Source organism: Rhinolophus ferrumequinum, chromosome 3 (genome assembly GCF_004115265.2).
Source record: "Rhinolophus ferrumequinum isolate MPI-CBG mRhiFer1 chromosome 3, mRhiFer1_v1.p, whole genome shotgun sequence".
Taxonomy (NCBI): Eukaryota; Metazoa; Chordata; class Mammalia; order Chiroptera; family Rhinolophidae; genus Rhinolophus; species Rhinolophus ferrumequinum.
Genome location: NC_046286.1, coordinates 5,866,290 through 5,891,500, shown reverse-complemented (window position 1 = coordinate 5,891,500; position 25,211 = coordinate 5,866,290). Strand labels below are relative to the sequence as shown.

The window sequence follows — 25,211 nt, the reverse complement described above, 5'->3', positions numbered from 1 at the left end:
GGTTTTGTTAATGGGTGGCATTAGCCTGAGAGGATGAAAGGAGAAAGAAGTTGGATATTTACTTCCCTGCTGGGCAATGGTTATATCCCTTCATCAAAGGGCACAGCTGCTGTCAGGCAGCATTTTCTTACCAATACAGCTCTGTTATGAGTTGAATTGTGTCCTCCCCTCCCCCCAAAATAAAAGACATATTAGAGTCCAACTCACAGCACCTCAGAAAGTGACCTTCTTTGGAGAATCAGTGTTTATAATCAAGTTAAAATGAGGTTATTAGGATGACCCCTAATCCAGTATGACCAATGTCCTTATGAAAAGGGGAAATTAGGACACAGATTGAGACACACAAAGAGAAGATGTTATGAAGAGACACGGAGAAGACGGTCTTCTACAAGCCAAGGAAAGAGGACAGGTCCTTCCCTCACAGCCCTCAGAAGGACCCAACCTTGCTGAGACCTTGACCTCAGACTTCTTGCCTCCAGAACTATGGGTCTGAGACAATACATTTCTATTGTTTAAGCCCCCCAGTTGTGATACTTTGGCGACTCGAGCAGACTCATACAAGCTCCTGTTGGGTTTTGGTAACACCTCCACCCCTGGTCCCTTAAGGCCTAGGATTGTAAAGATTTCCACTGTTAGGCCCTGGATGTTCATCATCCCTTGTTAGTTTCCCTTAACCCTACCGACACGTCAATGCCCTCATTCAGTTCTCTAATTAGTCTGTTCAATGTGCCATGTGTTCCTGACACTCAAGCCTAGAATATAACTATATTTTCATAATATATTTCACAAAACTATCATAAGGGCAAGATAAAGTTCTATTGGGGTTCTCCAATTATGCAGACATCTACTGAGAATCTTACATCATTCAAATAAAGCATCTGATCTCTTTCCACTTTCTTCTGCTGTCCATTTCATCCCACAGGACATAGGGGAAGCCATAGGGAGAAGTGATACTTTGGGTTTAATTCAGATCAAAACTTTAAACAAAGTGAAAGAGTTTGTGGTAACCAAGGCAGGGAATGTGGGTGTGATAAAACATGTGTCCTACAGTTTCAGTGCTCAGTTTTCAAAAATTTCAAAGAAGCGTTAGGGAAGATCCCAGGGCAGTCTTAAAAAGTAAGCTAACTTAAGGGGAATAAGATCTTTTCAGAACTTAAATTCTGACACTGCCCATAAGCAACAAATACGATGATGTCTCATGTTCTCCTTATAATTCTACTTTTAAAAAGACTTGCAGAAAAACAGTTGTGGGAGAGGGGTATGCGTGTAACTGAGAAGGAATACCAAAGAATGCCCACCACTTTTGAGACTAACTTCTGGAAGGGTAAAGTCCAGAATAGGACAAGCCCTGTGAAATTGGGCAGGGGGTGGGGGTGGGAGGGTAAGTGATTTTTAAAGTTACATTTAAAGCAAGAAGCACACACACACAAAAAGGTACACGCTTTAGAATAGGGGAAAAATAGAAACTAGCTTATATAAACAATTATAGAGATTTTATAAAAAGTGTGAAGAATGGAAGCACGCTGGGAGAATGGGGAAAAAATATGAAAAAAAAAAGAGAGAAATGGTCAATTTGGGGAACTTTGTCCAGTGAACTTGACATTAATTCCGGAAAAATTCTCAAATAAATTCTTAAACAAATGGTTAGTAAGCTCTTAGAGAAGCAATAGTCAGTCCCTCAGACTCAAAATAGGTGTGATTGATTCATCCCAAGCTAAACTTATTTCCTTTTTGATGGATCTGCAATAATCCATTTGGAGTTTAGTACAGCGCTCATGTTGTCTCTCTCAGGGTTTTCTCTCATCCAGACAGTTCTCATAAACTGCACATCATTTATTCTTTGACTAGACAAATATTTGAGCATCTCCTAAGCACTGGACACTGCAAGGTACTGAGGATACATCAAGGAAAACCCAAACAGGGTCCCTACCCTCATATTGTTTACTTTCTGGTGGGGAGTCATTTCCTGATCCTGGGACATTTTCTCAGCCACCAGCTCTCTCCTGTCTTTCCTAAACCACAAGTGGTTTCCCTGAGCTAGGGTGTCTGTCCCAACTCCCCTTTTGTTCTCAAGTATAGAGTAGAGAGGAAACTGAGTTGTAGTTCTCCTTGACCAACAGGTGCTGTCCTCTTTTGCAATATGCCCAGAAATGCTATCATTCAGGTTCCATGCAATAGCTATTAATTATCTGAATTTCAAATTTGGCAAACCTACGTTTCCAGCCTCACATCACACTTCATCCCTTCCGTCATTGCCAGCCTTCCCCCGCCTCGGCCCATACATTTCCAAGTCTGTGCCTTTTTGCTCAATTGATTTTCTCATTCAGGAATGCCTGCCATCTCCTTCTCCATCTATGGAAATCCTACATATTTCCCAAGACCCAGCTCATTAGCTGCCTCCTCCCTGACTAGACTTAATTTCTTACTTTGCTCAATAAAATCCTGCCCAAGCCCCTACACTTGACTTATGCAGTTCCTGATGTACTTTCATCCACCCTTCTCAATCAATTACTGGTCTTCCCCACCGGAGTCTAACTTCGTTTAGGGCACAGGTCTTCAGAGCTTCCACCCTGTCCAGCTACAGAACTTTGCAAAGTTCTGTAGAGTTGGCCAACTAAAGCCTTAACCAAGATGGTTAAAATCAATGGTTGAAATCATTGAAAAAAGATCAAGAGAAGAAGAATATTTTGTTACAGTTACATGCAATTCAAATTTTAGAGACCATAAATAAAGCTTTATTGGAACACTACTTTCTATGACTGCTTTTGAGCTCCAGTAGCAGAGTTGAGTAGATGAGAAAGATCTTATGGCCCATCCCAGAAAACTATGCTGACCCTGCTTTACAATAAGGGTTTGATGATTGAATCATTGGGTTGGGTCACCAAGATTTGTAGTACATATCACCTCCAAGTTTTCATTTCTTTGTAGAGTGGAGGTAATAACTACCGTGCCTTTAAGTTGCCAAGACCATCAAATGAGATAATGCACTTAGAAAAGTATTAAAGCATTCTTTAATTTTAAATTTTAATTTTTAATAAAAAGACAATTGTGTTTATCATGTATTGAAAAGATGATGAAGTGGGAAAATGAGAAAACGCTGTTTTTATTCTCCCTCTTCTTTACAGCCTTTAAACTTGAAGTTTTAAGAAAAGATTCACTTACAATTTCCCCTTTTAAGTGACAACAGGGTCACGGGTTCCTTCCAGTCTTTCTTTTGTAGTGCTCCCACTTCCTTTTCTTTCTCGTAATTTCTCCCCTCATTTTCTTTACATGGTATCTGAATTGGCCCTAGCAATAGCTCAGCGTACTGGGACACGCCTGATTAATCCATTTTACAGACAAGGAAACTGAGGCCAATTCCAGTTGGCTGCGGAGCTCTGACTCAGCACGCAGGGAGCCCTCGAAGCCGCGTTCTTCGCCTTTCCTAAGGGGTAACCGCCGGGCAAATAGAACAAACCTGACCCTGCCAGGCTTCCAAGCTTGGTTCTCAAACCTCTCTTTCGCATTCACCTTCGGCATTCTTTCCTGCCCCTCGGCTCCCATTCTTTACTGCCCTCCCCTTCTCGGGAGCAGGTGGTAGGTTCCGCGCTCAACGCGCAGGCGCACGCCGTCGTGGGGCGAGGGCGGGGACGGGGGCGGGGGCGGGGCGGGAACTGGGGGGCGGGGTGAGCGCGGGCTTGGTTTTGGGCCGCGGCGGGAGCGGGAGTCACCGCCACTCGAGTGCGCAGGCGCCTGGCGGTTACCGGTCTCGCCATGGAGCGGAAAGGTGAGCGGTGGAGCGGCCTTCGCCACGAGGGGCAACGGCTGCCGGGGCGAGGCCCGGGCCAGTGCCGGAGCTTCGCCTAACCGCTGCAGTCCGGTCCCCGGCGGGGCGGCGTCCCTCCACTGTAGAGGCGCCGCCCGTCAACCCTCGCCTCTGGGCTGCGGGTCCGCGCCCCTCAGCCCGTGCGTCCTTCCGCGCCCACAGTCGTCACCCCTTGTTCCCCGCCAGGCCGGCCGGCGCGTTGGGGCCACGACCGGGCCCCGCCCTCGGCGGGCCGGGCAGACCACCGCCCGCCGGCCCCCTGACCCGGCCCGAGCCCCCTCCGGCGCAGCCCGCCTGGGTGCTGCTCCGCGCCCCGTGGGCCGCCGGTCCCCTGGCCGGTCGCCTCGCCGAAGCCGCCCCTCTGGCAGGCCCCGCACTCCGGCCTGGCGTCCCTGTTAGGTCTCCACCCTCACCTTGGTTGCCTCCTTCCCTCCACATTCGCCTTTCATCCATCCCTCTCTCCTGCAGTGCTTGCGCTCCAGGCCCGAAAGAAAAGGACCAAGGCCAAGAAGGACAAAGCCCAAAGAAAGTGAGTCTTGAACCCCAACATCCCATCCTTTGGATTTCCCCCCGCACCTCCTCTCCTCTCTGGTTTCGCATCTTGAACGTGCACCGGGTTGGGGCATCCCGCGGCCCCCGCCGCATGGCCTCGGGGCGGCCTTGGAGGGGTGCTCCACGAGAACCATGTGGAAGGGAGCGTCCGCTGCGCAGGGCCAGGCCGGGGTCCTAGCAGCCTCAGGTCTACTGCAAAGGACTGCGGGCGTCGGTCCAGAGCCCGGCCGGTCATTACCTCCCATCTCCAGACAGGAGGCACAACTCCCCTACTTTGGGCATCCCAACGGAGCTGTGGATCAGTATCAGTCTGTCCCTGAACTCTGCTCTCTTTTCCATACCTGCTTCCCAGTGTCCTAACTTGCCTCCTACGTATGCTGTGATAGGCCGTCAGGGACTTCTTGAATGTGCCATATTTTGGTCTGCCAGCTACACGCTCTCTTACAGAGGAGGGCATGGTCTCCCTGGGTTAGTCAACTTCCTGAGGAGCCTGCAGGGCGCAAAAGCCTTGCTCACTGTGTGCAGGCAGACCCCTGTACGCATAGCCGCTTTCCCTACTGCTGCTCTCTCTCAACCTCGAGTCCTTGCACTGAATGCAGACAGCTTCTGGGAAAGTTCTTTAGCCAACACTTGGTGATTCTGGTTTGGTGTATTAAGTGCCACATATCCGGTTTTATCAGCAGGATACAAAACGGTGGTTTAGCGCTATTGTGGGAAACAAAAGTTGGACACAGCTTAGTAGAAACGCCCAGTAGAGGGCTTCTGTAAGTGAGGCTTAGTCTAAAGAATTTTTATTTTGTACTCACGTTTAATTGCAAAGGGTCTTGGGAATTGTCTTTTAGATAATTTGTGTTCAGGAAAAAAAAATGCATTATTTTCTCGACACTTTTCCATTTACTTAAGGTTACGTGGGGTTGTATACCATCTAATTCTTTCTGAGCTGATGAAATGCATTTCAGAGGCTTTCCTTGGTTATCTTTCTGAATGACAGTACCAGGTAGGAGTGTATGTTGTTTTGGTGGCTACCTAATGTTTGGGAGCACCTAATGACGTCTGTCAATAAAGTGGTAGGTGACCTCACCTCTTGTTCCATTTCTATCAGCTGTCTTAGGAAATTTTTTTTTTTTGTAAAGTGCTTTGTAACCAACTCATTGAAATGAGTGTTTGTATATGTTTCTGTGTGTTTGCCTCTTGATTATCCATGTATGAATTATTCAAAACCCAGTTTTTAATCCCAGATTGTTTTAATGGAAACAGCGAGGAGCTAACCTGGTTCTACTATGCAGTGGAAATTTAAATGTTACTCATTTTCTTTTTGTCTTAGTTTTGTTATTCTCTGTGGAGCTGATATAAATGTGTTATAAATCATTTTTTGCTCATGTAAAGAGGTAGTGATTTTATTGTTCATTGTATTATTTAGAAGTCATCTGTCCTACTCTCTCCACATGGAAATTAATTTTGATATTAGCTTGAATAATTTGGGGGGTAGATATATAAGTGATCATATACTTTATTTTTAACATAGATATTCATTACTTTGGATTATCTATTTAGGCCATATGCTTCATTTCTAACGCTGAGTATATGTACTTTGGGTTTTCTATTACTCCATTCACTACTGTGGGTAACCTAGAGTTAGTGGTCTTTATTATTTCCTGACTTGCTCAAAAGCAAGCAAATAGTCCAGATAATCTAGCACCTATTTTACTGAATATTTCTCCCATCCAAGTCCTAACCAGGCCCGACCCTGCGTAGCTTCCAAGATCAGACGAGATCGGGCGCGTTCAGGGTGGTATGGCCATAGATCTGAGTATTTCATCGTGTGCAACTTTGATTCCTGAAAATTATATGGGAATGAACCAACCCCATTTACTTGTAGTGTCAGAGGTGCTTTATTTTTCTTTTGTCTTCTTTTTTCTTTGTCCTTGATAATTTTACCTTTCTTTTTTTGTTTCTCTAGCCTCTTAAGTAGTTGAAATTTCTAATTAATGAACTTGGTTAGAGTACTGTGTCAGAAGTTCAAGCCCCACCTGACTCAGGTAACTTGACTCTGTTCCATGACCCCTGGCTTCCAGTCATTTTGCAAAGGCAAGCTGTTACCAGATTAGTCAGGGAGAAGGTCTGAGGAAGAAGCATGCCACAAAGTTTGCTCAGAGTCAGTCAGATATGGTTTGAATTTTGATTTTGACACTTTTTAGCAATCTAATAACTTAGTTAAAGAAACAGTCTTATACGTTCTTAATGTCTGGTAGCTCAGTCATACAGAAAACTGATCAGGACCTATAGCTACAAAAACCAAACAGTTAAATGAAAACTTTTAGAAACTTTTGAAAGTATGACAATATGTAGCATCCTGGTAATTTAGTCAGGGTGTGGTACAGGTGGAAAGAATTTTCAGTTACCTGATTTTGTAGATCTTAAAACTAGAACCTACGTACACGAAATAAGATGCCCATGGAGGTAGAGCTGGTGCTGGTTATAGCGGGGTCAAAACGAATCCAGGGCTCCTGCTTTGCAGCTCAGTGTTCTTCAGGATTTGTTTCCTTTGGGTTCTTTCAATGTTGGAAGATTTTACTGTGGAGATTTTTAGTTGTCTTATTTGAAGAGTTCCTTCTCCATTTCACTTTTTCAGGCACTGTACTCTTACTAACATTAACTTGTTGAGGATAATCTGTATTTTACTTTACAGATAAGGAAATTGAGATGTGTCAGGTTATTCCCCTATAAAATTGTACAGTTAGGATTCCAACCCAGGTCTGACATAGCCCAAAGCCTTGGCTCCTAACTACTGCTGTCTCCAAGTGATACCATGTTTCCCCGAAAATAAGACCTAGCCGGACCATCAGCTCTGATGCATCTTTTGGAGCAAAAATTAATGTAAGACCAGGTCTTATATAATATAATATAGTATAATAGCCAGTCTTATATAATACAGTATAAGCTTGGGTCTTATATTAATTTTTGCTCCAAAAGACACATTAGAGCTGATGGTCCGCTACGTCTTATTTTTGGGGAAACACAGTAATTCCTTTTGGTATGTCTGAGGACAAATAAGGCAGAGGCTGAATGAACAGAGCCTTCTGAATAAGGGACCTCAAGATGCCCGGGTGTTTGGGTACCCTTTCATGGCCCACTGTCTATGTCTCTAAAAGGGTACAATGCTGTATCTCCCTTTGAGCATTCAGTTTTTGATATGTATACCAATAGCCGCACCTTTAGCTGTTTGTCATAAGCTTTTATAATTTAACACAGTTTATGTCTGCTTTTGAAATTATTTCTATGGAACACAATTCCAGAATGGGTTTCATATCTAATAATTTTATTACTTTAGCTTAGAAGTTAATTTGGACAGTAATTTTCAGTTAAAGGACTTTATGGGTTTAGTATAAATTTCATAGTAAAATTATTCGAGCTGGAGAAGAGCTTTTGCTCATTCTGGTACTCGCTGATCTATGGAGTCAGAGGGGAGATGGTTTTATTTCTTAATTTTCCAAAAATGTAATTGTTACATTGAAAATTTAGAAGGGAAAGTATTTTAAAATTTCCAACATTTTTATCCAGTAGAGAGTACATAAACTTAAAACAATTTTTACAAATTAAATGATATTGGATGCTTTTTACATTTACAGTGTATGTTGGAAATTGGTTCTGTATTAGTTCCATAGAGTGCAGCCTTACTATGTTTGGTTTTTAGCTCTGTGTTTCTTCACTTAGTCTTAGAAATCGTTCCGTATTAGGACACAGTAGCTTCATTTTAGTATTTCATTAAATGGATGTACCATAATATATTTTAGTTCCTGTTAATAAACGTGTGTACTTTTTGGGGAAAAAATTGAATCATTGGGTATATTTTTCCCAGTTAACATTCCATGAGCATTTTTCATAGCATTCATACTCCACATCATTTTAAATGTTGCGCACTATAGGCCATTTGCAGTTTTTCACAATTCACAGCTAAGATGAATAATCTTGGATAAACATTGCTCACTCACATCAATGATTGTTTCCTTAGAATCAATTCTTAGAAGTGATATAGGTCTGTACGTTTTAAAGATTTTTAATTCATATTGTCAAAAAGTTTTCTTCAGAAAGAGTTAGCCATTTTAACTCCATTCGTTAAACACATAGTTTTTGAAAACCTGCCATGTCCCAAGCAGTTTTCCATCCTTGTGACACATTAATGAAAGGAAAACATCCCTATCCTCAGGAGCTTTATTTTATTTGCCAGGGGGCGGGGGGGTGGGGGATGAGCAATAGACATAATAAGTTAATTCCACAGTATGGTAGGTGATGGGAAAAGAGGAAGATAAGAGGGGCTAACAAGCGGGGATGGGGATGCCATTTGATTTTTAAATAGTGTGCACAAGGCCACATTAAGGTGACACTTGAAGGAGGTAGATGGAGGATTGCTCCAGTATTTGGGGTGGAAATATTCTTGCAACTCCTGCTTAGCCAGCAGAACTGTGCACTATTACTTTAAAGCTTCCCAAATCCCATAACCTGTATGCTTTGTTGTAATTTCTTTTGTTTACCAACATGATTGACCATTTGGGGATGTATTTATTGACCTATTTTTTAATATCAGATTGTTGATCATTTTCTTGGTCTTAAGAGCTATTTACTAAGTCTATGCCTTTTGTCATAGGGCAAATGTATTTCTCAGCTTGTTAGCCTTTCAAATTTCATTTATAGTGTCTTTTTGACATAAATTGATTTTTTTTTAATGGCTAATCTGGCTTTTCCTTTGCTTTTTAAAAATTTCCGGTATTACCTTTGAAATTTTGAGTGTCAACAGTCATATCTTTAAAAAATTTGCATTTTTAATTTTATGTGATTCCGTTGAAGTAGGTACTTGCAAAATTGCATTTCTAAATTTGCTCTTGTCAGAAATATTTTGTCCTCTTTTCTTCCTATGTTAGTAAATTGAGTTTACGTTAGTTTTCTACTACAGTGAGGCTCAGGCTTGCCAAGTGCCATGCTCCTTTAGATTATTAGGTTGGTGGAAGAGTATTGCAGTTTTTGCAGTTATTTTTAACCTTTCAAACCGCAATTACTTTTGCACCAACCTATACTTGGAATGAGCAACTTGTTGAAGTGTTCGAAGTGGTGGATGCTTAGGAACTCCTTTACTAAAAATGAAGAAAAGATAGGCTAGTTGACTAGAATTAATTTTTACTGTATTTTTAGTCTTGGTGGAATAACTGCTGCAGTTATTTTCCCCCCACCTTAAGTAAACTTTTGTTCCATGTTCCCAGGTCCTCTCTAGCACTAGTGCTGGCTTGGGGACTACGTTCATTTTTATATTGGCTAAAGTATTATTTTAATACTTCTCACTGTAACTGAATTAATCCCAAGCAAGTAAGAAAATGCAGGTAGCCAAGAATTTTTTTAAATTCTTCCTTTCTAGGTACAATGCAAATAATGAGTTAGATAAGGAGAAATAGATATCTAAGTATATTTATGATCTTACAGTTTTTTTATTGAGTTTAAGATGCTGTCAGTTTTAAAATACACCATTTTATATACCACTAAGAAAGTACACTACCAATTAAACTGATACACCATTACATCTTGATTTCAGAGATGTGAAATGGTGGGAGACATATTCCTGTTTGAATTTGTGAAATGCATTAATTCTCATGTGTGGGATTATTGTCTTTTTAAAAGCTTTATTGTGGAAAATTGCAAATATATACAAAATGAGAGAAAATGGCAAAATAGATTTTCGTGTATTCATCTCAACTTCAACAGTTATCAGCTTTGACTGATGTTTCATCTATATCTTCTACTCCCCTTCATCTTATTTAAAAGCAAGGCTCAGACATCATATTGTTTTGTAAGACAAGGACTCATAACTTTTTAAAAACATAACGACAGTATCATCACATCTAAAATTTTTTAAAACAAGTCCTTAATAGCAGATGCCAATCTGTCCAATTTTTCCTGCTGATTTAAATTTGTTTGAATCAGGATTCATAAGGTCCTTACATCGCCGTTGTTGGAAAAGTCTCTAGTCTTTTTATCTGTACGTTCTCCATGGTTTTGTTTTTGCTAGACGACTCCATAGGTGGTGGTGTATACTTCTATCAGAAGGCACCTAATGTCTGGCTGACTCTTGTGATGTTTATGGCCATTGATCATTTCCTAGATCCATTGTTTTATTTAGGGTTGCAAAATGGTAATCTGTTCTTTAATTTATAAATTGTAATACTTCTATAAAGAGAAACTTTACCTTATCTCTTTGGTTACCTAGAGAGACACTTCATACATATGAGAGACACAATAAATATTTGATACTTTCCAGTTTTCAAAATAACGAACTGGATTCCTAGCATCCTCCAAAATGATCAGGACAGATTTGAATATGAATTCACAGATTTGAACATATTTGTGATTCAATCCATTGTAGTTGGAGTTTTTTGTGTACAGCTTTACATACCATAAAATTCACCTGTTTAAAGTGTCTGATTCAGTGATTTTTGTATGTTCACAGAGTTGTGCAACCATCACCAAGATCTAATAAGATTGAAACTTTTCCATCATCCCAAAAAGAAATCCTATACCCATTAGCAGTCATTCCTTTTTGCCCACCCTGCTACCCCACCTCCAGCACTAATCTACTTTCTTTTCTATGGATTTGCCTAGTCCGGGCATTTCATATAAATGGAATCATACAGTATGTGGTCCTTTGTGACTGCCTTCTTTTCCTTCGCATGATGTTTTCAGTATTCATGCATTTTGTCATGTGTACTTTTTATTTTTATTGAATGTCCCATCTTTGGCCATTTGGAGTACCATCATGATGGCCCCTGAGTCCATTTTGACTCAATTTGAGGCATCTTTGATAGTTTTTGCATCTGGTATGACAGTTTGTCCAGACTTATCTTGTACATTTTTTTTCCCCAAACTAGGAAATAGCCCTTTTCTCCAAGAAGTGTTTTAGTGGAAAATGGCATTTGGAGATCACAATCTGGGCTCTTAAGATGCGTATTCCTACTGAGTTAGTCATTGTTTCTAGGCTTTTTCTGTAATTAGAGCTACAAAATAAGTTGTGTTTTTTCTTTTCCAAAAAATCGTGGGTTCATGATATACTTAAAAATCACATTAAATGACCCAGGGACTTTTCTTCCTTGATGTTCCATCTCTGTCTCCGTTCTTCCACGCTGAAAACCCCGGTTCTTGACAGCACCAACATGATTATTCATTTTCTTTTTCGCAAAGAGGAGACTAAATCCAAAATAGTCTCTGAATGATGATTCAGACACTACCACCAACAATATGATTACTGGAAAAAGTTAATGATTTCTTGTTGTTCTTAAGGTGTATTTCACTATGGTTGCAGAGGCAAATTACTGAAAAAGTTATGGTAGTTCCTTACTGTGTAATTAGATTACACCTGGTTACACAGATTCATTTGTTTCATTTTATATCATCTTTAGCCTTCAAAAAGATTCCTAATTTGGGTCATCTGTATTCTTAGTTTAAAGTGAATAACGGATATAGTTTGTAATTGTGTTGATTGATTTTTAGAATGTGGCATAAGAAGCATACTATGAGTAAGCCAAATGGGAATGGTGGTTAGAACGTGCGGAGTGGGGTGACTCCTTTAAATCTGCGGAGTGGGGTGACTCCTTTAAATCTAAAGAGGAAAAGACTTCTTAGCTCTTGTGGGTTGTCCCGTGAAAAGATGAGTCCAGTGTTACCAGGTCTTCAGATTTTTCCAGAGTTTCTCCAGATGGTTTAGTGTTCACAACTATTTTAATTATTTTATCCATGGTAAACAGAAGTTTGGGGGCATGATTCAGCTGACATTCTGCAGGCTGTGATTTCTGCCATAGAGCCTTCAGGGTGAGGGTTAGGCATAAATAGGTTTAATGCTGTCTCAAGCACCCTCTCCTGAAGTGACAGTAAGCACTGTTGTGGAAGAAGCCTGTGGTTCTCTGTGCCTCTTACGAAAGGATTAACTCTGGGAATTTGGAAAAGACCGCAAAAGATCAGCTATGAAGACCAGAGAATCCAGTTTTTCAACTATTTGACACATGATTTCAGAAAGTTATCAGAAACCACAAAATAAATATTCTTTGTTCATTTTCGGAGACACATAGTAGCACTGGACACAAAAGTCATTTGGCAGGAGGTGAATAAAAATCATGTTCGTTTGTACCATGATATGCCTTTGGTTGTACAGATGAAGATTTTGGCCAGGTGTCATTCAGTGCTGTTGGTAATAAAATTTTCAGTGGTATAAATGCCTTGGGCAATATTGATAGGTATTGTAGGATAACATTTATATTTTAACTACTGTGTAAGAATTGTCACCAGTAGTGGTAAAGGAACATCAGTGCCATGAAATTGGAGTTGGTACCATGAGTTATGTTGGTGATCTTTATATATTATTTCATTTATTCAAATTCTAAACTGCTCTGAATGAGTGGGCATTTTAACAAGTATACTAGTCCTTTTGGAGGTGGTCTTGTGAACTTTTGTTTCCCAAAATACTAGGGTAGGCGTATTTTGTAACTGGTTATAAATGTAATTTGTGGGCAACTGTATCTTCTCGTTCACTTTGCTCTTAATTGTGTTGCTGCTGTTGAGCCTCTGTACTTGAATGTACTTGCAGCCAAGCAGTTTGATCAAAGATGACAGGTTCTGTCTACACAGGAGCTTACTCCCCTGATAACTTTTATACTCCTCTTCTACAGCTACCTATGCCTTTGAGAACAGGAATTGTGTTTTGCGTTTTTCTTTGCCAGTATTAAAAATATAATGGGATAAATTAGGTAACTCATGCTCATGTTTCTGGCTGGAAGGATAACGTACGGTCGGTGTACGCTCATATACTGTTTACCAAAACGTTTGTCTCTTCAGTCACACAGCCCAGGTTCCAGTTTGCCTCCAACACCATTGTTGGGTGAACGAGGACAGTGTCATTTGACTTCCTTGAGGCTGAGTTTCCTTATCTGTAGATGGCGAGGTTCTGAGGATGAAATTGCGTGTGTGAATGCGTGCGTTTTAACGGTACAGTTCAGCGTGCATCCGTGGCCCAGGGCTGAGCTGACATCAAGTGCTCTGGTGACTGTTCCCTTGCTTACGCTGTCTACCTTACCTTTGACTTTTTTATGTGCCATTTCTCACTACTCTTCATGTATCAAACTAACGCTTCTACTCCTCTGTTGGTATTTCCTATCTAGGTATCTGTATCAGGTACACTTTGGAGTACAGTCGCCTAAAGATCAGGGATAGTTTAATTATTTGTATATAACACCTGACAAATTTAGGCACTCAAATTTTAATTTTGATGTTGCCAAAACCTAGCTCCAGTTGAAGATTACTGAGCTGAGATTACTACTTGAGTATGTCTCAGAAGTTAAGTTCAGTTTGCAAAAGAAAGAAATTATCTGTCAGGAAAAATACACATGGAAAAGGTAGTGGGAGAAATTCAGCATTTGTTGAGCTACACTGTTTGTAGGTGCAGGAACTTAAAATAGTATCTTACTAAGTTTTGCATGAGATCAGGTACTCCAGAAGGGACACAAAGATAACTAAGGCACAGCCAGTCTTTCCCCTCGAGGGACTTAGGATCTCTTAAGGGAGATAAGTATACAGATAGGATTTTTATCCAGTCCGAATTCGTTTGCTAGGGTTACATAACAAAGCGCCACAAACTGGGTGACTGAAACAACAGAAATGTATTGTCTCCCAGTTCAGGAGGCTGGAAGTCGGAGATCAAGGTGTCAGCACGGCTGGTCCTTTCTGAGGGCTGCGAGGGGAGGATCTGCTCCCGACCTCCCTCCTTGGCTTGAAGATGGTTGTGCTCCCTGTCACTGTGCAGCATCTGCCCTCTCTGCGTGTCTCAGTCTGTGTCCAAACTGCCCCTTTTCATAGGGACATCAGTCATATTGGATTAGGGCTCGTCCCAATAACCTCATGTTAACCTTTAATTACCTCTGTAGAGGTCCTGTCTTCAAATAAGGTCGCCTTCTGCGGTACTGGAGGTCAGGGCTCCCATACATCTTTTTGGTGGGGACACACTTCAACCCATAACATCTGAGTAGCCCCTAGAAGATAGTTCTCTGCATTCGGAGGTCTGCAATTCTTCATTCCTCAAGGCAGAAAGAAAAAGAAGACTTAAGTTTACGTGTAATTCTAAGGTGCTATTTCCAGTCAGCTTTCAGTTTGTCTTTTGTAGCCAGAGCTCAGTCATCTTGACCCTAAAACACAGTATCTTCAGAGCGGTTCTTCCTCCTGAATTTCAGTTTTATTTTGGATCATTTCAGATGAAACTCCCAACATCTCTCACCTCTTTACTAAAATGCCACAACCCTATTTAAAATAAGGTCAGCTTACTGTTCCTTTACCCTACTTAGTTTTTCTTTATATAGGCCTTCTCATAGCCTGACATTATAGGACGGGTATCTCCCTGAGAGACGTTAAGATAGGACTTTGCTGTCCCAACTTTAGCTATTCACCAGCACAAACTAGATAGATGCAGATAAATCAGGGCTAATTTTTGTCATTTCATGCTAGAATGTAAACAGTGTGACCAAGGGCTCTTTTGTTCGCTCATGGCTGCATTTCCAGTGTCTAGAAAAGTGCCTGATGTACCTATAGAGCACTCAAAAATAAGTTGAGTAAATGAACGAATATTTGCTTTTCCGTTATTTTCTACAAGGAATGCTAAAATGTATGTATCAGGCACTATGCTAAGCATAGGGTAATCATAACTTCATGATCCCTATGACGTAGATATTTTTCTGGCCCTCATTTTACACACTGGGCAACTGAGGCACAAAGAGCTTCTTGAATTAATATTGATAGTTTATTTAAAGTCACAGAGTCTGGTAAACGAGGGAGCCACAATCAAACCTAAGTCGCCTGCCATTGTCAGTGAGTACCTCTGCAGTGTCTCCTGCAATCTCTTTGCTTTCCAGTCCTGCTACATTTTACCACCGTTTTGCCAAAAGAATTTTCTAAAGCACTGCTTTTGTAGGATGACTGCTGCTTAAATCTCTTGATGACTTTCTTCCACTTATCAATGCTTGACATTGAAATCTCTTCACCTTCTAGTTCCATTAGAGTACTGGTTGGGGGTGGGGATATCATGGACTTCAAGTGAAGAGTGATGGGTTACAGCTAAAGATGAAAGAGAAGGTACGTACCTTTTCTAGGCTTTTGGGATACTGCAGTGAGCACAATAAAGTCTGTCCTCGTGAAACTTAAATTCTGGGAGTGTGGAGAGAAGACAATAAAATGTCAAGTACTAAAGAAAAATAAAGCAGGGCAAAGGGGGTAGGGGAGAGCATGCACCCAGCTGCTGTTTCGTATGGCAGGGTCAGGGAGGTTCTCTGAAAAGGCAACACTTTTGACAGACCGAAAGCGGTAAGGTCAGAGAGATGGATGGGTTTTGGGGGCACTGAAGTTAGATCACGTAAGGCCTTGTAGGCCATTGTGAAAACAGCTATTTTGAGTGTAGCGGTTGCCTAATATTGGTGCTTTATTAAAGATCACCAGTTTTTATTTGTTAAGGATGATTATCTAAAATGCCTGTGGAAACCCACAGCTGCTGGCATTAGGAGATCACAGAGTGCCATCTAGTGGCTCTTTTTCATACATGTGGGTGGGCCTTTCAGAAAATAAGCAGGCTCTACAGAAGTTTGTGTTGCCAGCTCAGTCACATGAATAGAAAATGTGGATGCTTGAAAAAAACCTTCTTTTGTGAACTATTTGAGTGTAAGTTACAGACATTGTGCCCCTTTGCCTCTAAATACTCAGTATACCCTTAGAACAAGGACGTCCACTTACATAACTGCAGTAATAGTAATTACAAAAATAGGCAGTAGATTTCCTCCAGCTCTGCTCTCAGTGCCCCTTTGTCTCTATTGCTGGTATTACTGCTCCATTCCAGGGCCTTTCCTTAGGAAGAGCTGTTAGTTTGCTGCCATTGGCCAGATGTAAAGAACTCTCAATAAGCAAAAAGAATCGTAATTCTCTAGCTTTGGATTAATCCAGGGATAGCTTTAATTTCTATTAAAAACAGAAGGAAGGGAATCCAGTAGTACCCCCCTTATCCGCAGTTTTGCTTTTTGTGGTTTCTGTTACCTGCAATCAGTCATGAAAATACTAAATGGAAAATTCCAGAGATAAACGATTCATAAATTTTAAATTGTAGCATAATGAAATCTCACACTATCCCATTCCATTCAACCCAGGGCGTGAATCATCCCTTTGTCCAGTGTATCGCCCTTTAGTCACTTAGTAGCCATCTCAGTTATTAATATTACGTTGACTCTTGTTGTATTACAATGCTTGTTTTCAAGTAACCCTTATTTTACTTAATAATTGCCCCAAAGCCATTAACTTTTATTACAGTATAATTGTTCTACTTTATTATAGTTATTGTTCATCTCTCACTGTGCCTAATTTGTAAATTAAACTTTATAATCGGTATGTATGTAAAGGACAAAACATAGTATATGTAGGAGTCGATACTGTCAGTTTCAGGCATCCACTAGGGGTCTTGGACCGTATCTCTGTAGGTAAAGGGATTACTGTACTGTGCCTTTTTAAACCAACTCTATTGAGGTGTGATTTACAAACAATAAAATGAACTCATTTTAAGAGTACAGTTCAGTATGCATCCATGTAACCAATACCCCAGTCAAGGCTAGAACATTTTCATCACTGCAGGAACTTGCAATGTGTGTATCTTTACATTCAGTCTCACCCTCCCCATCTGGCCCTAGGCAACCACCAGTCTTCTTTCTGTCACTGTAGGGATTCGTTTGGCTGGTCAACATAGAGTATGTACTCTTTAGTGTCTAGCTTTTGCTCAGCATAATGATTTTGAGATCCATTGTGTTTGTTGCATGTATTAGTAGTTTGTTTCTTTTTATTGTTGAATACCAGTCTATTGCATGAATATACCTCAGTTTGTTAATGTCTTCTCCACTGGACATTTGTGGGTTTTTCTGTCCGGGGCTATTATGAACAACTTCTGTGAATTCATATATAAAATCCATGAGTGGACATGTCTTTTTGTTTCTCTAGGATTAGAATTGCTGGAATACGGTTACAGTCTGTTTAATTTTATATAAAACTGCTAATTGCAAAATGACTCCCATTTAACATTACCACCAACAGTGTATGAGAATTTCAGTCATTCCACATTTGATTTTAATTTTTACTTAAATTATTTTTCATGGATGACTAAATGCTGGACGTGCTTACTGGCTACTTGTATGTCTTCTTCAATGAAATCCAAACTTCTTGCCCATATACAGAGTTGTTTGACTTGTTATGGGGTTGTAAAAAGTTTTTCATATTCTTGATACAATTCCTTTGTCAGATGTATGTATTGTATTTTCTATATCTTGAAAGTATCTTTTTCTAAAACAGCTTTTTAATTTTGACAAAGTCCAGTGTTTTGTTTTTTTCCTTAATTTTTTCCTTCTATTGGTGTCTTTTGTGTTTTAGGGAATATTGGCCTACCCGAAGGTTGTGAAGATAATTTCTTAAGTTTTGGTCCGGAAGTTTTAGAGTTTTAGCTTTTACATTGATTTCTGAGGCAAGAGGAGAGAGTATTGTTTCTTTTTTGTACTGTTTTGTTTTGCCCATAAAATACAGAGAAGTATATAAAGATTTTTAAAAAAAAACTTCAACCGCCATCCACACTCCCTTGAGAAAGCACAGGTTGGCTAACAGGCATTGTGTACTTCATGTATTTAAAAACACATCCTCATTAGTGTATGGGTTGTTTTTTCTCCCATAAAAATGATATAAACCCTGTCTCAGCATAGTTATTATGGACGTCTCCTGAGTTTACATGCAAATCTTTCCTAATCTTCTTAATTTCATTTTGGTATAATTTATTTAAGTATTGACATTTAAATTATCTCCAATTTTTTAGTATTACAAATAGAGCTAAAATAGTCTTAAACATATTTTTATTTATATTTTGCTGTTAAGTAAATATTCTATAGGATAGATTTCTAGTAATAGAATTCTGGTCAAATGTTATACCCATTTAATACACCGCTTACCTTTTGATATAAATTGCAAACTGTCCTCAAAATAGTCCTCAAAATAGTAAACCAGTTTACTTGTATACTGTGGATATGAGTATGTACTAACATTTTATTTTGTTAGCATTTTTAATATCTTTAATAAAATATGTTAGGGAAAAAATGGTCTCAGTTTCTCATTTCCTTTATTATATAGCTTTTTTTCTCTTACTAACCATTTTATTACTGTTAAAACATCTACCTCTAAGGTGAGGATTTTAACTTTGACCAAAAGTTTAAAAGTTAGTTTGTAGATCCAAATTCTGAGTATTAACTTATGAAGAATTTTTTAAAGGCCTCTGACGCCCTCTGCCTCCTCGTGCTGTTGGTATGTTAGTTATTACCCCAGACAGGAGGACTGGACCCGGTGATGGGAAGTGATGGACCCGCGTTAGGATGCAGCGTCCATGGCCGAAGCCCCTGTTCGGTGATGGAACCGGGAAAATTAGGTAGAGAGTACCATGTTTCCCCGAAAGGAAGACCTAACTGGAAAATTAGCCCTAGCATGGTTTTTCAGGGTGATACCCCCTGAACATAAGCCCTAATGCATTTTTTGGAGCAAACCTTAATATAAAACCAGGTCTTATTTTCGGGGAAACACGGTAAATGACCCTAGGAGAAACATTAAAATTAAGTCCATAAGAAAGCATTCCTTTTCATCAAATCAGTAAGTAAAATGACTCCTTGATGTAAAATTGAAGGCTGGTTATAATTTATTAACGGGGCCAAAGAAAATAAGTCTATCCAATTCAGTAAACATTTGTCAGTGTGCAAAACAAAAATGAACAAGACACAGTTTGTACTCATGAAAATTATAGTATAGTTTCAGATTGGTGGTGCCAAAGAAAAACTAATGTTATACAGATATTCTATCTGCTTACTAAATCTAACTGATTAGATGACCAAAAAAAACCACACTCCATTCTTGAGCAAATATATGCTTTATAAAAGGAAATCTTTCCTTTGACATTCTATTTGGTGGTTTACATAAATGGAATTCATAACTACCTTTACTAGATTTCCATTAGTCATGAGAAAATCATTAATCATTTTATTTATTTTCATGTCAAGAAAATAGATTTTAATGCTTTTCTATGTATCTTCATTTTTTTTAATGTTTGAAGTTGTTAATCACAGAAACAACCTAAAGTTCCAACACATTAGAAATAAAAAATGCATGTGTATAGAATATTCATGTTATAAAATATTTAATAAAATACATATAATAAAAAGCACAAAGAGTTTGATTTGACCCTAATCCTTTTTCACAGTTTTTTATCATGAGAAATTTAAAAAATACAGAAAAGTTGGAAGACTAGCACAGTAAACACTTGAATACTCAGCCATCTGGATGTATTGCTTAAATGTGTGTATATAAATACTTTTATTTTTGACTGAACTATTTGAAAGTCAATTGCAAATACCAGACACTATACTAAATATGTACTTCAGTTGCTATTGCTAAGATGAAGATGTTCTTTTACATATTTTTCTTAGCTGTGCTAATAGTATTACGATTAATAATGGCTTGCAGCCAGTTTATATTCATATTTTGCCAGTTACCTTAATTAAACCTCATGGTTCAGTTAAGGTTTTCATACTATATCTTGGGTGTAAATGTTTCTTTATTTCTCTTCATCTAAAACTCTCCTTCCACGCTCTCCCCCACCCCCTTTATACCATTGTCGTTTGCAAGAGGTTGGGCCAATTGTCTTGTAAAATATCCCACACTCTGGATTTTTCTGTATCCTCATGGTATTCTTTAACTTGTTCCTCAATCTCTTGTATTTCCTTTAAACTGAAAGCTAGGATTAAAAGATTGATTGGGGTTTTTTTTTTGTTTTTTTTCTCACCACAAGTTTATTCAACACCAAAATCGCTCCCAGTTTGCTGAGACCATTTTCTCTCCAAAGTTTATTCAAACACTAATAATCGCTCCAACTTTACTGAGATTGTTGATCATGTCCCCCCGCCGTGGGACTTCCCCCCAACCAATCCAGTCTCGCCCCGTTTACACTGATTCTAAAACATTCCTGATCAGACTACATTATGCAAAGACGGGCACACAAGATTCTTTTTTCCGTCACAAGCTCATTCAATACCAAAGGACCGCTCCCACTTTACTGAGGGGGTTGACCACGTCCGCGACCAAATCCTCTAAACTGGAATTCCGTTGCTGACCCAGCCCCGGCCTCGGCTTTCTTGTCGGCACCAGGAGGCACAGCGCTCCGTCTGTAGGTGTCTCTGTCAGCTTCCCCTCGCGTAAGTCTTGCAGGTCGCTCGCCCTCCAGACCTTTGGGCCTTGGCCTGCCCGTCTCAGGCCGGCTGCGGCGCAAAGTGGCCTGCACGATCTCGGGGGGCCAGGTGGAGGTAATCACGGAGATACTGGATACCCTCGTTGGTAAGGTACCAGTAGAAATGTCTCCAGGCAAACTGTTCCTTCACATAGCCTCGTGATTTGAGAGACTGCATGGCTTTCATGACGTGAAGGTTAGGCACGTTCTTGTCTGCCAGTTCAGGGTGTTTGGGCATGTGAACATCCTTCTTGGCCACCATCACTCCCTCCTTAAAAAGGAGCTCATAAATGGCAATCCGGTTCTTCTTGGGCATCAACATCGTTACGACTTCTGCCTGATTGGGTTTTAGTTAAACATTTTGATGTGAGTATTCAAGATGGTGCTGTATACTTCATATTGTATAGTATTTGGAATGTAATGGGAAATTTAAGCACATGGTTATTGGAATCTAGTTTCTGAATAGTTTTTAAGGTGAAATTTTTCTGTTACTCTATTATAGTGCATAACCCCTTTGATTAAATTAGAAAACTACATTAGCACTTGTGAATGCATTGAACCTGAAGGCTTTTCTGTCGCCCAAATGGGAGAACAAGTTTTGCTTTTGTTGCACACTTTCTCTTCCTGGACTGCTATTCTCAGTAGCACATAAAGAACTAGACAGGAAGTAATAGCTTTATTTCTGGATCAGCAGTACAGTCTTTCTCTATATTCCTGTTGTATTTGGGTAAAATACTCAAAATAACTTTTCCTCATTTGTGCATATACTTATTACACAAAGCAGCGGTGGACTTTAATATCCTTGTGGTTTTGAATTAGCCTAAAACAAGGAGATTTGGTCTTTTTGGTATCAGACTAATTTGAAAAGTATTTAGATGTTGTATGCGGTTTTTATAGTTGATGTTTTTGTGCTTTAAAACATATTACTTTTAAATCTGATCCACCTTTGGGGACGGGAGATATATCATGTTTATAATTGGAAATTCTAAACTCTATTCCTTTGGAATGCAGAAACTGTCTTTTCTGTAAGGTTTTAGGCCAAATGTAATAATTTGAAGTCAAGGATATTTTAAGATTATTGTACCTTCAAATAATTGCACGGTCATGAATGAGTTGGATATCTCTAAATGAAATACTTTGGTGGGAAATTGCATAATAAAGTTCAAGACTTTTTCTTTTCTTCCTGTTACTTTTTTTTTTTCCTACTTATAGTGAACAACTACTCTTCCTTAAGAAAAGCAATGACGTTGTGTTTACTGGCATGCTGGTGTATGATAAGCGTCAGGCACAAATAGATGAGCAAGAGATAAGAAGCTACTTTATAATAAGAAAAAGCCCCATCTCTCATTGTCAGAGTGCTTTCATGTACATTATCACACAAGAAACTTCACTGAAATCACTTAAATAATTTTTTTTTAAATGGCAAGAAACAGAATAAGATCCCTTACTTATTGACAGGAATAGGGATAGAATGACTGTGTTATGGCTTTTAGTGTCCTAATCAGTGATGTTTCTGCTAAATATGAGAGGATTCTAGAGGTGGTGATGATTCAGTCATGACAAGAAGTGCCACTCTAAAAGGGAAAATAAAAAGAACCTCCAAGTATTTTCTAAGTCCCGAATACTTTTATCTAAAAAAGTATCATATCTTGAAATTAATTGTAATTGGGATAAATGCTGGTACTGTTATTGGTTCCTTTCTCCCAAAATTTTTAAATTGCATTCCTCAGACTAGCTGCCAGTATTTGTTAATATCAGACAATCAGAGAAAAGCTCCAGTCAGCAGCTCCAGTCCAAAGAAACTATCCAAACTTCTCTATATGAAGTAACAATAACAGCACTTGTTGCCAGACACTATTCTAAGCTTTTTGTGGGAACTAACTCATTTAATGTTAACAGCAACCTTATAAACTTGGTGCTTTTATTTTTATGACTTTATAGAAAAGGAAATAGACTCAGAGAGGTTAATTAAGTTAATTGCCTAAGATCACACGAAGTAAGTAGCGAAGCCAAGATTTGACCATAGACGAGTTATGACGGAGTCCATGCTCTTACCCACCATGTTATAAAGTCTCTCATGATATATGATGAATGATTGGCACTGAGCTTCTGGAAGAGGGGAGACAAAAGGGCACATATGTGTCTGTAGAATTTAAGGCCTTATGATCAATTCATGTAGAGGAAAATCTATTTTCTTTTTCCACTTAATCTGAATTGCCATGAATTCCCTGATACAGGTAACTTAATCTTATTGGGACTATGCAGATGAAGGAGTAATGCTAACTCCTTCATTGTCTGCAAGTGTTTGGTGTACGATGTCTTTGTTATCATTTATGTTGTGTTTTGGAAAATCTTCACTGGAGCCAGAGGTCAGAGGGCTCTAAGAGGGAGGTCTTGGGGAAAACATCCAGACAATAATATACGGACTCGTATGCTTGAAGACAATGGAAGAATCTAGCAATGTGATAAATTTCTAAAAAAAAAAAAAAAAAAAAGTAATGGATACTCTAGAAGTTCATTGAGTAGAAACATTTTCAAGTATAGTAAACATTCAAAGTGGAATGTATTGATTAAGGGGTACAAGTCACTGATCGTTTTAGCAATTACAATTTTTACCTCAAATGAACAAATTGGTAATCAATTTTTACATAAACAAATGAGGATCATTTATACAGCCAATAAATTTACCTAGCCCTCTTGTTGGATGTTTATGTTTCCAGGTTGTTCGAAGAGATTATCTCTCGGTATAAAAAAAGAGAGAGTGGCAACCTTTGTAATTAAAAGCTACACGGTACTCTGTCCCACCCTTTCCCCAGTCACAGATGTACTACTTCCTAAGGCAACTACTTTTACCTGTTTCTTTGTGGTTTGTTCTTTTGTAGGGTTTATTTTTTTTATTGAGATATAAATGACCTATAGCAGTATTGCTTTCGTGTTCTTTTGTTTAGATACACATCTTCAGCATACTTATTGCTATTTGTTGATTCATCAGCTTTAACTATTACCATCGATTCATGCTATGATTGAGGAAGATTTAATTTACTTATGCTACCTCCACTGTTTCTCCCCCTTGCTCCCAATAAAGTACTAGTTTTAGATCCAGTTTTTAAACAGCTTTTTTGGGGTACACTTCACATACCATAAATTCACCTATCTAAAGTGTTCAATTCGGTATATTCACAAAGATCTCAGTCGTATCACAATCTAAATTTAGAACATTTTCATCACCCACCCACCCCTCAAAAAACCCAAGCCCATTAGCAGTCACTCACCCTTACACCCTTCCTCCAGCTTCTGGCAACCACTAATCTTTCTGTCTCTATGAATTTGCCTATTCTAGACATTTCATATAAATGGAATAATACATGTGGTCTTTTGTGTCTGCCTTCTTTCACTCAGTATAATGTTTTCAGAATTCATCCATGTTGTAGGATGTGTCGGTATTTCATTCCATTTTATGGATGAATAGTAATCTATCGTATGGATGTACCACCTTTTGTTTATCTGTTCATCAGTTGAAGGGACATTTGGGTGGTTTCCATTTTGGGGCTATTATGAATAGTGCTGTTGTGGACATTCATGTACAATTTTTTGTGTGCGCACGTTTTCATTTCTCTTGGATATATACATAGAAGTAGAATTATTTGGTTATATGGTAATTCTAATGTGTAACATTTTGAGGAACTGACAGTTTTGCAAAGTTGTTGCACCATTTCACATTTCCGCCAGCAATGTATGAGGGTTTCAGTTTCTTCACATCTTCACTTGTTATTATTGTCTGTCTAGATCCACTTTTGATTACTGGGTAACTTTACTTCAACCTTTATATAGTGTAAACCCTAACTTTTTTCCCCCCAATACTGTAAGTACCTGACTTAAGCTTTGATTGCCAAGACATTCATTTCAAAGAGGCATCCACTCAAAGACAGCTATCTTGCCAGCCACAGGACTAGATAAAGACCTGGGCAAGGCCTCCCCCTCCACCCCCACCAAGGTTCCTTTGTTTTAGAGATCTTATTTCCGTGACTGACCTTTTGGGCTACTTGTTTGTTTTCTCTTTCTATGCTTTTAAATTCACCAATAAAGAGTGAGCCCCCGAATCCCTGGGCGCCCACCCTCAAACCTGGTAAAAAGCAGCATCCCAAGCCCCCGTGTGTGCATGCTTTCTTTTCCTCCCTCCCTCTTCCTCTCCACCTACCCCCCATGACCTCACTGTGTGGCCCCAGGTGTGCTGTGTAATTTCCAGGGCCTGTGAATGAGAAACCTGTGTCTTATCAAAGTTTGCTGGTGGTTATTACTGAAGATCTTACAATCATAATAAGAACCACAAGGGCTGGCTCAGCCATAACATTGGTTATTAATAGGATGAGACCAGTACAAAACAAGTTTTAGGATTTGCTATGTATAATATGTCATCTGCAAATAGTAATAGTTTTACTTCTTCCTTTCCAATTTGGATACCTTTTGTTTCTTTTTCTTGCCTAAATGCTCTAGCTAAGA

At 39.3% G+C, this 25,211-nt stretch overlaps 1 protein-coding gene and 1 pseudogene across 1 annotated transcript in view; one reads left to right on the top strand and one right to left on the bottom strand.

The window, feature by feature from the left end:
* Positions 1-3,738: 3,738 nt before the first annotated feature.
* The window catches only part of SRPK1 (SRSF protein kinase 1), a 63,266-nt gene continuing 41,793 nt past the window's right edge, over positions 3,739-25,211 (top strand). Inside the window, 3 exon segments of the mRNA XM_033101451.1 lie at positions 3,739-3,826; positions 3,829-4,139; positions 4,141-4,334. Of these exon segments, the coding sequence (XP_032957342.1) occupies positions 3,754-3,826; positions 3,829-4,139; positions 4,141-4,334 (578 nt within the window). The 5' untranslated portion in view covers positions 3,739-3,753.
* On the bottom strand, positions 20,258-21,050 carry LOC117019568 (40S ribosomal protein S10-like; annotated as a pseudogene).